This window comes from Gopherus flavomarginatus, chromosome 9, assembly GCF_025201925.1.
Source record: "Gopherus flavomarginatus isolate rGopFla2 chromosome 9, rGopFla2.mat.asm, whole genome shotgun sequence".
In the NCBI taxonomy this organism is placed as follows: domain Eukaryota; kingdom Metazoa; phylum Chordata; order Testudines; family Testudinidae; genus Gopherus; species Gopherus flavomarginatus.
The window spans coordinates 90,797,986-90,813,218 of NC_066625.1; the positions used below are offsets into that span (position 1 = coordinate 90,797,986).

At 36.2% G+C, this 15,233-nt stretch overlaps 1 protein-coding gene across 5 annotated transcripts in view; it reads right to left on the bottom strand.

Moving 5' to 3' along the window:
- Nucleotides 1-2,698: 2,698 nt before the first annotated feature.
- Nucleotides 2,699-15,233, bottom strand: part of CTDSPL2 (CTD small phosphatase like 2) — a 72,173-nt gene continuing 59,638 nt past the window's right edge. For all 5 annotated transcript variants that reach the window (XM_050967347.1, XM_050967350.1, XM_050967351.1 and 2 more), the window contains 5 exons: nt 13,590-13,652; nt 13,399-13,478; nt 9,869-9,995; nt 5,307-5,402; nt 2,699-4,807 (listed from right to left, as the gene is read on the bottom strand). In XM_050967347.1, coding sequence (XP_050823304.1) covers nt 4,742-4,807; nt 5,307-5,402; nt 9,869-9,995; nt 13,399-13,478; nt 13,590-13,652 — 432 coding nt within the window. In that variant the 3' untranslated portion in view covers nt 2,699-4,741. The remainder of the gene's footprint in view (nt 4,808-5,306; nt 5,403-9,868; nt 9,996-13,398; nt 13,479-13,589; nt 13,653-15,233) is intronic.

Sequence of the window (15,233 nt, forward strand, 5' to 3'; positions counted from 1 at the left end):
ACCAGTATGACTGTAGACTAGTTGGATGGCATGCTCCCCCTGCCACATATATATACATAATTTCCACACTAGAAAAATGCTGCAGCTTTCAAAGTCTTACTATCAATGGAATAAAAAAACATCGTGATTGCTTTCTCTCTGTACCTGCTGAGAATGTAGAAACACAACTTGTCAGTCTGAATTTGTACAGGAAAACAAGTAGACAGACTTGGTCACTTTTTGTTTTTTAATTGGTAGCAGGTTTAATGTCTACATACATGCTATGGGTAGTGTTATCCTGTTAAGCATCTTTTATCTCCATCTAGTATTTTATATTTCAATAATTTTGAAGTTTATTAGTTTAACAAAGGCTTCTCTAATAGGGTTTATCAGTCCAGCCACACAGCTGCCATCAAGGAGTACTTGGCGCTGCTGTGGGATGGAAGAGGGTGCAAAGTCACCTATTCCATTCTCCCAATTCCATTCTGTGCTAGTTGTCCCCAATCACAGGGGAAGGATAGTACCTTAGTCACAGATCACAGGGACTTACTATGGCTCTGCAACTCAAGAATCCTATGAAAGGGAGACCCTCTATTGATTGGATCCACTGGATTTAAGAGTGATCTGCACCAATGGAGTGGTGCAAAATAGATTGTGTGCTGCCCCAGATTGGGGCCACTTAAGGGGTTAGAAAAATTATGCTTAAATGACAATGGCTCATTAATTCTGGCTCATAGCTGCTGACTTAAGTAACAACAATAAGTTTATACTACTCCCATTTGCCCTCCAGAACCCACAAAGTGATGGGAAAGTGAAATGAATTATTTTCTGTCGGTTTCAATGTTAGAAATAAAGAAAGAGCATATTCCTGTCAATTCTCATAAAGGATTATCAGATGATGACTTAGCAATTTGAAGTTAAATTGCCAAATGACTTGTAATACTTAGAATCAATTGTAATATGATAACAGAATGGAGCTAGATGTTTAGACAAAGAAGAATAAAGTAACGTGATTAGCAATTTGAATACTCCAAGGAAGCTAGGACCAGAAGAGAAAGCAAAGGAAAATGGATGCACACGTGACTGTTTACTTTCTTGTACAATGTTTGTCAAATGTCCAAAACAAGCTCTGTGGATGAAAGTGTGATTCAATAAAGCACTTAAACACGTAATTAACTTTAATTAAGTGTTTTAAATGCTTGAATCAGAGTCTTAGGGAAGCTGACACAGTGTCTTTAATTTACACTTGGTTGACAAAGACCTGCCAACAGAAGGATGCCTTTGATCAATATTTGATCAGGCCTCAAAGAATTCAGACTTTTAAAAGTTTCTGAGAAATAATGAAAGATATTTTCCTATGTAGATGGAAGGTGAAACAATTGAATGTCAACTAACAAACAAAACCGTAAAATGGAGGCAGTTACCCTTCTATATAAACAGTACATTAAAAAAAAATAGAGCCTCCACATGTATTGCACATTGCAAAATCCTAAGAAACTGTAATAATCTTTCATCCGAACATAGTTCTGCTGTCAGAAGTAAAAATGATCAAAGCTAGACTAGAACATGTGCAAAACACATAAAAGGACCATACAAACCGCAGGCTGTAGTGAAAGAGAGCAAACAAAATCACCAAGAATTTACAGTAGAAAGAGGATGTTATGGTATGTGTCTGATAAATTCTCTAAAAATAAGAAAATGAGAGTAAGTGACACAGTTACAAGATTAATTGCATAATAGTGAAGTAACGCAAAAAGGGCCCAAGCCTGAATACTTTGTACACCCGACCACCCCCGTTATCAGCGATAATTTTGGGTTGTAATTAGCTGTATATGATATTCTAAGATCAGAGCAGTACTTAAGCCTTGTCATTCCACCCCGTCATAGAATCCAATAAAATGAAAATCAGGAAAAAAAAATCTGATTACACCTAAGTGAAGTAGATGGAAAGATTATGTAGATCAGAAGTGTTTGACATTTTTAGAAGCTTAATTTTTTAAAAAAGCCATTCTCTCAGCAAAGGACGGTTATAATTGTAAAAATCAGATTTGCAGCATGTTAACATTCAAGTATTTAATATGTATTATGGAGCTGTCTATATAAATTAGTTTCGCTGTGAATCCAGATAGTACCAAATCACCAATTTTCCCCACATTTCCTAGAAACCAGACTGCAATATCTCACATTCTAATTTTCCTCAGTGATCTAAAATCATGACACAGATACATGTATAAAATGAAATGTGTACTTTGCCTTAACCAAAAATACCAATTTTGTAATAGTTTTACTCAAAATGGTGTAAATTAGAACGCAAATGCTTAGGAAAATGATTCTAATCAGTGGTAACCGTGTACCATTTTATTGAGTCACAGAGCATGTCCATGATTAACTTATTCAAGGTAGTTCCATTATGCTAGATTTATTTAGCAATGAATAAAAAAAATCCTAATACGATATAACATATTCTTTATGGTAATTTGAAGAAGTTCCACTCTGAAGAGGAGTTCATTGTTAAATTAACTTAAAAAATTCTTAGATTTGCATTTGAGAGGGAGATTAAAAAATAATAATTTAAAAATTGTGGGAGAATCTTGCAGCCACTCAAACACAAAGTGACCATTCTCAAATCTGTAACTGTATCCATTATATTAGCATAAAAACAGGAGGGGTGGGGAAGTTCTGGGGTTCACACGTCTGCGCAAAATCATATATATAAAGGTAATGTTATGTACATTTTATTTCAATAAAGACATAAGACAAACAGCGTAAAGATGCCCAGATGCCCTAAAGATAAATACATTTAAAAGATTCTCATTAAAATGAATCTGTAGTATTTCTTTCCTGCAAGCAAAATACCTTTCTTTAAATACAAAAAAAAAAAAAAAAATCAGTATTCTGAATTGCAAATGCTTTTTCACTTTTTTTTGCAGAAAATCTGCCATGATGACTTTTTCTTTTTTAATGAATAAGGATTTTCCACAAAACAGGCTTGCTCTACATGCTAATTTTTTTAACAGTTCATTGACACAATGTGCTAGCTACATACACAACAGATAATATAGTAAGAAAACACTCAACCTGATGAAAAGTTAAAATCTTCATTAATACACTGGAAAAAGTTGACATAACTCATGCCTTTTAAAATCAAAAATACAAAATTAAATGTTTTCCTAAAAAGATTTTCCTTATTTTAAGGACTCATTTGAAAATGAAGCTGCATGTAATTTGTACAATAAAATTGTACAAGTAAACAGGTAATATACATAAAAAATTAATTGACATACTTCTCAATTATCAGCTGTCCACCTTTAATTTCCAATACTGTACTTTCTTAACAAGCATACAAAATATCAAACTTCTCTTTAGAAAAAGTGCCGTTCTGTGACATCCTTTACACAAAAACAGTCCAAGCCTGTGGCATGTTAATGCAGTCGAGAGGCAAAGCATCCTAACTTTTACAAATTATACCTTCCATAAAAAGCCTCCTGAAAAGGAGATTACACACCATTATAAAAATATCAACCTCTTGTGATAGCTGCATTAAAGAACCAAGGCTTGAAGACTATTTCCATATAGCATAGAAAACCACTATGATAGCATATTAACTGCACTGGTGGCATGGGAGTGTACTGTATCACAGGATTATGCATAGTTACTATTAGGTACCTTCATTGTTACACAAAGTTTAAAACTGATTGTAACAAACAGCATAACAGGAGGTACCACCAGCCCATGCAAAACATCTTAAAATACTGAGCCACTGTGCAGAATACTTCATTCTTGGAGGAATCTGAAGGCAGCAGTAATTGATTTGCATCAAACCCAACAGGTGACCAAATAATTCTCCTTAAAGATTTGTATGCACAGTATAATCTGAGGTATTCCTTGTCCATCAATTGAGCGTGCCACTGCAAGATATTGTCTGTCCAGAGTACATGCCATCACAATGGTTTAAATATTCTGAATATTAGTAATTCTTATATTCTTATCTAGCCAGTCTCTTGATTTTTGAAAAGATTTCAACTACAGTAGAATATTACAGAAACAAAATATAAATGCAGGTATTTCTAAATGAAACTTACATGGACTAAAACTAGAGAATATTTTTAAACAAATATACAGTATGCAGGCAGACAAAGCAGGAAAACGGCCATTCAATTGTATAATAAAAAACTAGTAAAATTTGGCTATTTCCAGAAAAACTATGAAGCGCCTCAACTAAAAGGAATGCATAATGAAATTCTAAGCTAATACAGGTCAAAAATGTAAAAAGGTTATAAACCTTAACAGGAAAAATAAAACAACTTTTACTGGCCATTCCTGTTGAAATGAGAATCTTAAAGTAACAGAAAAGTGGCTACAAACCCACTTAGAGCACCAAACAGAGAGAAAATAAGAGTCCATTTTCAATCTCTGTTATATCATAAAATCCTGTGTTTCTACAGGTCAAACTGCTGGTGGCAGAAACAGAATTCTTTATAAACTGCAGATGTCCTGTACATAAAAAAATTTCATTGGAGTTGCACTAGTTCTAAAGACTTTTCTGTTCTCGCCTACCTACTGTATTGTACTGTATGTATTCAATCTGAGATATAGAAAGTCTCTTTCTGTAACCCTTGATTACTGTTGGGCACCAAAGATAAGAAAAGCAAGACGGGGTACAAAAATGCAAAATTTCAACAGTAATGGCAATGTTTTTGTTTTAGTCCAAAAGGGTCCTGCATTTTCTCCCCCTTCAGTAATTTGATAAAAGGCTTGGTGTTTAATCTGGGGGTAGCAAGTCATGCAAGCGAAATCTGTCTCTGATGTGAGGTCGGACATCTTCATTCTGTAGAAAAAAATAAAATTACAGTTTTTGAAATAATAAATGTATCTATACTTCAGATTTTAAGAGTTATGTTTTTAAATTATGTTAGTATACATAATAATATAACACCATTTACAGTGATTTGTATTTTCAAAGAGCTTTACAACATTAACTAATTAACATTCACAAAAACCCAGTGAGATAAGTAGTATCTAAGTTTCACAAATGAGGAAACAGATGTGCAGGAAGGCAAGTCACTTAACTGAAGGTCCAATGGGTAGTGTCAGAGCTGGTACTAATCTTCTAGCCAGATACTCAACCCAACACATTCTGCTTTTTACTAATAAAATAATAAGTACTCTCTATACATATTTTGGATTATTGCCCAGACAAGACAGAGTTTTGGAAAGTTCCTAAGTAACATTTTCAGAAGTTTCCAAGTGATGTAGGCTCCTAAACCACTTAGTAAATTTTGAAACTACCTAGAGTGTATATGAAAAAAGATGAATATATTACTCACCAGCTCTACAAGTTTCTCCAGAAAAGGAATTAATTTTAGGAGTTCATTGTCATTTTTATCCATGAACCAGCTCTCTATAGGAATTCCATTTGAAAGCTAAAGTAAAATCACAGGTATGTTAATTTTTATGCTGAATATCTCTGGAAAAGACCACTGATGATATAGTGCATTTTATGTAAAACATATTTTGTGCCAACAGAACTTATCAATACATATTTTCTGCTCTAGAAGTTGTTTTAAAATCCACTTGTAAAAAATTTCCTTCCTTTGCACAAAACTGTTACAAAGGAACACTAGTGATACTCTAGTATCACTGACATTTTTAGCACTAAAACCTCTGTTGGACTGAAGTACATAGAAATGTTCAGAAAGTGTTCAAATATAGGCAGATACTGCAGACTTCTGTAAAACCAATGCTGACCCCGGTTTACATATGCAGCTGAAGTTGAGTTTAACAGCTACTTGTTGAAATTAATGAGACATAAAACTGACAAAATTTGTATTCTGGTAGTTTAGAACATAAAATTCCTTCAAAACTGACATACAGAGTAAATACATTTTTAATTCCACCATTTTGAACCATTTGGGTATTTCTGAGGAAACCCACTGCCCATGTTGAATCTCAACGTACAATTTATAAGGATATTACCACGCAAAAGGCAGAGAGGCCCCTGGAAATAACTGCATCCAAACACCAGTACATATTAGTAACCGTTGACTAAGCAAACAGGTACCCAGAGGTTGTTTTCCCCTTTGCCCAGTGAAAACTAGGCTATAACCCCAGAGCTCTCAAAGCTAATAATAATAATATATGGAGATATACCTATCTCATAGAACTGGAAGGGACCCTGAAAGGTCATTGAGTCCAGCCCCCTGCCTTCACTAGCAGGACCAAGTACTGATTTTTGCCCTAGATCTTTAAGTGGCCCCCTCAAGGATTGAACTCAGAACCCTTGGTTTAGCAGGCCAATGCTCAAACCACTGAGCTATCCCTCCCCCATGCATGGGATTTCCCCAAGAAATATTAACAGATAAAGGGACTAACTTCAGCCTTTCTGAAGCTCAAGTCCCTGAAAACCTCTGTGTACCACCCACAGCTAGACAGCCTACGTGAGCAATTTAATAAAACTCCAAAGGAAACGTTGAAACGCTTTATTAGTTATGACCCCAAGCACTAGGACTGGCTAGTCCAACCGTTCCTTTTTACCATAAAGGAGGTCCTGCAGGCCTTTATGGGGTTCTCTTCCTTCAAGTTATTTTATGGCCACCAGCTGCAGGGAATTTTGGACTTGCTCTGAGACGGCTGGGAGGAACAAGACGTAGGTGCTTTAAGTATGATTCAGTAGATCATACAACTAAGGGAATGACTCAGAGATGAGGGGTGTTCACCAGAGGAAATTTAAGAAGGTCGAATAAGTGCAGGTGCAAAATTATAATGAAGGGGCATGACTATGGGTCTTTTACCCGGGTGACCAGGTCCTTTTACTGCTTCCTTTGGCCAAGTCAGTTAATGTCCAGTGGCAGGGTCCATATGAAGTTATTAAACAGGCAGGGCCAGTGGACGATGAGATAAAAATAATGGGCAGAAGGAAGAAAACCAAAATTTACCATGTGAATCTTCTTAAACCTTAGAAGATGCAAGGAAAACCTGCTGATAACTCCCTTCCCTATGGAGCCTGAACTAGGACTCCAAACACCCAGTGGCCAAAACCCGACACCAACTCTTGCAGGTTAGGGACTTACCGCTGTAAAGAGGAAAGGAGTACTTGTGGCACTTTAGAGACTAACAAATTTATTTGAGCATAAGCTTTCGTGGGCTACAGCACACATGCATCAATGAAGTGGGCTGTAGCCCACGAAAGCTTACGCTCAAATAAATTTGTTAGTCTCTAAGGTGCCACAAATACTCCTGTTCTTTTTGCAGATACAGACTAACACGGCTGCTACTCTGAAACCTGTAAAGAGGAGGTAACTCTTCCAATTAACCAATGACTTTGCTACTGTATTTTACTTCTGCCCAGGGAGAACACAGTTAATACAACACTACCTAGAGCCCATCTCAGGCTAATGTGTCAGGGAGAACCCCAAGTCCTTACCATGGAGGCTGTAGGATACAGTCTGAGAAGTCATGATGCAGGTAGGGATAACCAGGGGGTCAAAAAGTGAATGGAGGAACCCCATAGTTGTGGTTCCCAAACTGGACAGTTCGGTTTTGCATCAATTTCAGGAAAGGGAACTCCATCTCAAAATTTGATGCCTATCTGATAATATGGGTAGACAATTTATTAGAGTGGCTGGGACCAGGGACTAATAAACTGATGAAGGATTACTGACAGATCTCTTTATTTCCATCTTCACAACAGAAAACTTCTTTCTTAACCCCATTAGGCATTTCAGAAGTCCATGGAGCCACAACAGATGTTTTCAAGATGTTTATGAATAAAATTATCAGCCCTCATCATCAGTATGCCATGGCAGCGGTTCTCAACTGGAGGTCTGCAAGCCCTTTCAGTGGGGCTGCAGGGCTCCGCAGCTGAAACCCATCAGCCCCAACTTTTCCCAGGCATTCATACTACATGCAGGCACCTCAGATGTTGACTTTGGCACCGCGCTCTTGCAGAACTTGATGGGGGGAAAACACCTGATCCTATATCTGAGCAAGAAGCTATTCCATCAAGAAAAGTCCCACTCATTTACTGAAAAGGAGGCATTAGCGATTAAGTGGGCTGTGAATTCCCTCAGATATTACCTGCTGGGCAGCCCCTTCTCCTTGATCACAGATCATCCTTCTCTATGCTGGCTCCATGACATGAATGAGTGAAACCTGCACATAAGGTGGTAGAACCTAATCTTACAGCCCTATAGCTTCAGGGCCTGCTCGACCGAAAGAGAAAAGCTCATGGCATGTGGCAAAACGATATCACACCAGCAGAAGACAATGTCATACAAGCAACTCAAGGCTGAAGCCCAAAGGAAAATCCGTGACATCAGAAATAAGTGGTGTCGAGAAAAGGCCAAGGAGATTGAGCTTTATGCTGATAAATATGACATGAAGACTTTTTTTTCAGAAGGGCCATTTACGGTCCATGCTCCCATGGACCCACACCACTCCAAGCCCAAGACGGGTCAACGTATTGTAATGATAACAAAGCCATCAAAGCCAGATGGAAGGAGCATTTTGAGTTACTCCTGAACTGTGACTCAACTGTCCCTGATGCTACTATCAAATCTATACCTCAACATAAAAAAGAATCTCTTGCAGACACCCCCGTGCACCCCCCGAAGAAGTAACACAAGACATTATGCAAACTAAGAACAACAAGGCAGCAGTGCCTGATGGCATACCAGCTGAAAGCTACAAGTTTGGAGGTGAAGAACTGGTAAGGAAGCTCCACAAACTTTTTCTTCATATCTGGTATAAGAAGATTCCGGAAGACTTGAGAAATGCTAACATTGTTACAATCTTAAGAAAGGAGATAAGTGAAAGTGTGGAAACTATAGAGGCACTGCTTTGCTATCTACAGCAGGGAAAATCCTTGCCCGTATCCTCTTAAATCGATTATTTCCCCTTGCTGAGAAAATATTGCTGGAATCTCTCAGTGCGGTTTTAGATCATCCCGTTGGACAACCAACATGATCTTCGTTACCCGCCAAATCAAGCAAAAGTCTCAGGAGCAAAATCAGGAACAGTACTGTACTAACCGACATCAGAAAAAGTCCTTTCCTTCAACTGACTTCAGTGGGTTCTGGATTAGGATCTTGGTTCAGAAGCCCACTTTACAATGTGAAATTGAATTGTGCTGACTGACATCAGCTGTGAGCAGTGGATTTCCCTGAACTAGTGCTGAATTTATAGATAACGAAAATGTATCACTAGTAGGCAGACTATTGTTTTCAACACCAGTTCTATACTCTAATGTAGAGGGACTCTGGAGAGTAATCTCTCCACTTCCCTCATGTCTATACAATTATGGAGACTGGATTATATAGAGAACATATTTTTGAACTAAATCTGGATCATGGAATGTATATTGAACACCTCTAGTATACAGAAGTATGATAGTTGTATACACTTCCAACCAGCAATTTGTTTGCTCAGAATTTTTCTACTAGTTCTGAAAGGATATATTTTGTGAACACCGCCCAAGTCAGAGAATCCTAACAGACTGAATTTTTCTGAATTTCCAGAAGAGGTAATTGATTGAGTAAAAGTGTTAAAGCCCTTCTTATCATTAAAAATAATCAAAATACAAAGGAAATGTGAGTATGGTGAAGTATTCTGAAGAACATCTGCCACACAGAAATTCTTTTCACTTACATTATTTTACTTTTTTAAATTATACTATTTTTGAAATGGTCAAGTAACACCTAAAATGCTAAAATGTTCCTATTAAAAAAAAACCCTACATATTTTAAGGTGAATTTATTACAAATGAGTTAGGTGCTTTTTTTTTTCTTTAGCATTTTCTTAATTTACCTAGTTAAATTAAAAGTTTATGTTTTCATTTTCAGAGAAGGTTTTTACAAATTCTACAAAGTGTGACTATCACAAAAATGCTTACCTGATAGGCAAAGGCTTGTGGTGAATTGTCAATTATGATCGTTTTTGAAAGATCTCTACCAAGGATATTTAAATCCTTTATATAATTTCCTTGTACACAAACACAATGCTCACGGAAAAGTCGATGCCTATGGGTTAAAGGAAAATTAATTAATTTAGTAACTTAGAAAATATGTTGCATAGAGAAAAAGAAAATTAAATGCTGCCAAGTGTTATGGAAGTAAAAATCTTATTTTTTCTTTTCTGATGTGCTTAGCTCTTCTTAAGAAGCTGCCCTTTTAAAAACTCTCTCTCTCTTTTGGGCTATTCTTTCATCATCAAAATTGTTAGCAAATAGGTAGACCTTATCTTCAAGTATTGCCATGCCTTAACATGGAACTTGTCTGTTCCTCTAAAAATATAATGTTTAAAACCAAAGAGATGGATTAATACAATTATGTACTTTTTTTTGTAATTCATTTACCCACGACAGTTAAGATACAGTATCTGGCTGTCAGTGAGGTCCTGCTTTTTAACCAGTTTTCCAGATGAGTTGACAGAGGCATACAAGGACCTCAAGTGACTTCCCAAGGTCACATAGTATGTCAGGGGTTAGCCCCTTAATGGAACCCTGGCTTCCAGTCTTTGCTCTAACCAGTAGAGAACAGAGCCTCCCTATCCCTGTACCTGCCAGAATAGAAAATATTAGAAGGACTGCTTTCTGTGGAATATTACCTGTGTTGGCAATTAACCTATTTCAGTTACAATAGCTTAAAAAAAGCCTCAAGGCCAAAACATTCCATCGACTGCTTTTTTTCCCTCAATTATCCTCCTCTTATTTAATTCAACAGAGAGAGGCCGTATAATAACTAGAAATGTTTGGATAGTGTACAAGGATTCAGGTTGTGTAAAGTAGTATTAAAAATACAACTGAAGCTTCATGACCTTAACTATAGAATAAACTGACTTTCAAATATAGGTTACATTAAAATCGTATTACAATCTAAATGCATCTTTCTAAGCTTTACATTTTCTTATGACAATCTCTCTAAGGCTGTTCAACAATTTAGGAAATCTGATTAAAGGAAATTAAAAAAAAAGAGCTGTATCTGAAATGTTTAATTTCACACAGGGGTGGAGCTCCCACTGTTATTATAAATAAGCTGGTGGCTCAGTGACAAACAATTTGATATGTAGATTCTGAGTCACATGTGTGGAGTGCCTGACAAGTTTACCTTTAGGCTAAAGTCAAAACTAATCAAGCCTTGATGTTAGCTTTCCGGGCACATAAATCACAAATGTGCATCCAGTTCAAATTCTTAGACTATTTTTCAGATGCACCACACCATTTCATTATATCTATCCTGTCCCAATAAGTTTAAAATTGCATTCTGAGTCATACAAATTAGAGCTATAAAAGCCTTTTTCAGAGAGACTTGTGAAGTATTACATAAGTTACTCCTATTAAGAATGAGATAGCCATGTAACCTCCCACACAGTAACGGGATAGATTCCTTCAGTACTTATCATTCCTTTTTATATTATTCATATTTGAGTATATTTAAAGACTTTCATCAAAAACAAATTTATAATGCTGACTAAATGAGACAAAATGCATCTAAAAACATTTGTTTAGGTTTCCTAAAAAGAATCTAAAAGAGTATTATTACTGCATGTTAAGGAAGACACTGGCAAGATGAATATAATAGTGGTGAATCTGTGAATAAACAACTTTTTTAAAGGTACACGAAATATGTCCAGATTCCACACACCAATACTGAAGATCTATTTAACTGAAACAAATACTTTAGACTCCATAAATAGATAAAAAGTACTTCTGTATTTATAGTCCTTAAATATAAACTCACAGATTTCATGGCCAGAATGGCCCATTGTGATCACTTAGTCTGACTTTCTGTACAACACTGTGTACAACTTCCCTAACGTAATTCCTAGAGCTAGGCTAGCATATGGCTAGGGTTGTCAGGATTAGATTTTTATCAGTAAATATCTGTAAATGTTGATTTCACCATACACACACAAACCAACAACAAAAATGTGCATTGATCATAATCAAAATGTAGATAGGTAAAGTAAGGGAAAAGCTGCTTGAGAACTTATTAGAGTTTGATCTGAGGATATTTATTTTGTATATTTTGACATGGGATGTTGACAATTTGTGTTTTAACAGTTACAAAGCTTTAACTTTTTGAATCTTAATATTTATCATTAAATTACTGTATGAGAACCCTATTATCTGACTTTCCCATAATCGCCTGCAATCGTGAAAACTTAAATCAATAAAAATTTGATTTATTGTCTCAAAAAATGCCTAAAAATAATCATCAAATTCTGCCAGGCCTAAATATAGCATGTAAGTGTCCCAATCATCAACAAGGGCTCTGCTGTGCTATACATACAAGTAATAGAAAGACAGTCCCTGCCCCAGAATGCTTAGTATTTACATAAAAATATCAATTACGTGAAATGCTACTAGAATACTGAAGTTTTAGAAAGTATAAAATATTTGGATTAAAATAAGTTGACAATATATCTTTAAAACCTTGAAGTAAATTATGATTGGTGTCCCATACTTTAAAAACAACAGGAGAAATCCTGATCTCACTGAAGTCAATGGGAGCTTTTCCATATACTTCAATGGGGCTGGGATTTCACTCTGTTTTCTGAGCTAACATGATGCAAACAAGAAGTTTACAAATGAGCTCTTGGGCACAGTATCTTGCATTTCCTAACCAGAGAAGGCTGAACTATTTATCCTCCTTAATAAAGATATCACATTTTGAATGGATCCCTGAGGATTTCCTTTTTCTGCTTTAACTTTCCCATCCAAAAAGTCTATCATCCTTCCAGATGAGGATCACTATGCAAATACCTCCACCAACATTTCCTTCAAAATCTTGAGGAATTGTTCTTGAGCAATGCAAGACACTCCCCTACATCATAGCCCAGGGTTCAGGTAAAGAGACAAGGAAATGAATAAGGCTAAATAACTGTTACCAGAATCATCAACAAATCATTTCATGCTTGAATGAAAGATGCAAATATTTTGATCCTGCAGATAACAGATTTAAAATTAATTTTATGAATTGTCCTTTTAAAAGTAGTTCATTTTAAAAAGTCATCAAATAATGAATTATTTTCTGTCAAAATCTATTTGTTTTCTTGATATACACTTAAAAATCAGTCAAATATTGATGATGTAACAGAGAAACAGGTTCTAGAAGAATTACATTTGTAATGAGTAACTCTCAAATATGTTATGATGGATCAAGGGATACATATGCTTTTAAGTATCAGAATGGAGTACAAAAGTGGTTAGGGTTTATGTCTCTAGTATCCCTTGTACAATAATTCAAGTACCTTTCCACCTCTCATTTCCCCCTTTTATGCATACACGCTTGGTCAATTCAGTGCGGCACACTACAACAAAGAAGTTAATGTGTAATGATTTATTTCTTAATTATAATTTTGTGAAAAATAAATTGGTTAGCCTAACATTAGATATTTACATGAGTTTTTAATCAAGTTTACCTGACCAGTTGCTTTTTAGGGTCTAGTATGTTCAGTAACTTGTCTGCATACACCTTCTTAGAAGCAGTAAAAAGAATGATCTATAAATTAGAGGAGGAAAAAGTTGCATCATTATTGCATTATTTAGCATCATATAAATGAGCATATATAATATAAAAAGAAATTTCAGGGAGATATCCAAGTATTATTACCTCATAAATCTGAGACATACGTTCCAGGAATTCTCTGAAGAACGGCCTTAACCTCACATAAACCTATAGAAATAAGAGACGGGTTTAAATAAATAATACAGAAAGATTCAAAGTGGCTTTACTGTAGGAACAGCTGAAGCTACAGCTAGTCTGTACAGATTATTAACTAAAAATGGTCATTAGGAACACACTGAACAGAAATAACAGATTACTCATATAGTAATATTTGAGCATTCAAAAATATTTCAACCAACTTGCAATACCACTCAACCCTTCTATGAGTGAAAAAAGTTAAAATGGTAAAGTAATCTTTAACTGATTTACTGGAAAACTTGATGAAGTCAGAAATCATTTTAAAAATAGAGGAACCAGGCAATTTCTTAACTAAAAATTGTATTTTGCAACTCTAATCCCTCAATCTGCTTCAGGTTCTGTCAGTCAGCAGCCACACTGAACTTCAAAAGAAAATCTTAGCCACAAAAGAAACTGCACTGTCAAATGGCAAACCATCAGTGTTACCCAGCATAATCTTAGCTGCTGCACCTTGAACATGGCAGAAAATCTAAAATTGAATTAAGACGACGGATTCTTAGGATTTTAAACAGTCTTATACCACTGGCCTTGCGACACTGGATTTTACAATTGGCAAATGGACATTTCTACTACTGCTGAGTAGGTATGAGATACTGGACACCAGGATCAGGGAGGCTACCAAAGGGCTAGGAAGAGGATCTTGTCCTCTGTTTACCATTTTTACAAACTTGTTTGCATATAGAGTTGCACCAGTTTAAGTAAAGGTGTTATTTTAAACCAATTAGTTAAACTGGTGCCAAAGACAAGGCAGGCACTTTTATTTTGTTTTAAAACAGCTTTATTTTTGTTTACCCTTAAGTCAATTAGGAACAAATTTAAGCTACATTGAAACAAGTCACTCTTGTACCAAAATAAGAGTGTCCACACAGGGTTTGCACTGATTTCACTAAACTGGTGTAAATTTTGTGTGTAGGAAAGGCCTGAGTTCTCAGAAGGAATAAAAAGGGAACTCCACAGATTAACAGGAAGTTCCATATCATCAACAGTCGTATTGCAATGGATCTTGGTCTTCTGATGGAAGCACACATTTCTTGACTACTGAAGACCAGATCTTACTTGAACAGAAAGCTTTCTACAGTGTTTGTAGCCATAACCAACTTCTTATCAGGTCTAGGATTTTTCCTCAGCTTTCCAAATCGGTCTTTTGTCCTATTCAAAGGATCCTCTTTGTAGGTCCTATATTGGACTCAACAGCAGGGAGAGCCCTTCTGCCAGAAGACAGATTTCTCAAAATGGAGCAATGCCTATGAAGATCCAAAGTTGCCCCACACTGATGATAAAGTTCTTCCTGGATCTCAAAGGAGTTTGCAGCAGCCACTATCTACATGACTTCATTTGCCCTTCTGACAATGATACCTTTGCAACACTGGACATCCCTGTCTACGGTCCAAACTTGGATGGTCTTCAGTTGTCTCTCACCATGTCCCAGAAAATTACAGCCTCTCTACACTGGTGGTCAAACAGGACCAACATGCGCAAAGGTGTGCAGTTCACTCCTCCAGGTCCATGCTAGACTGTGACTTCAGATATAACAACAAAGGATTAGGGAGC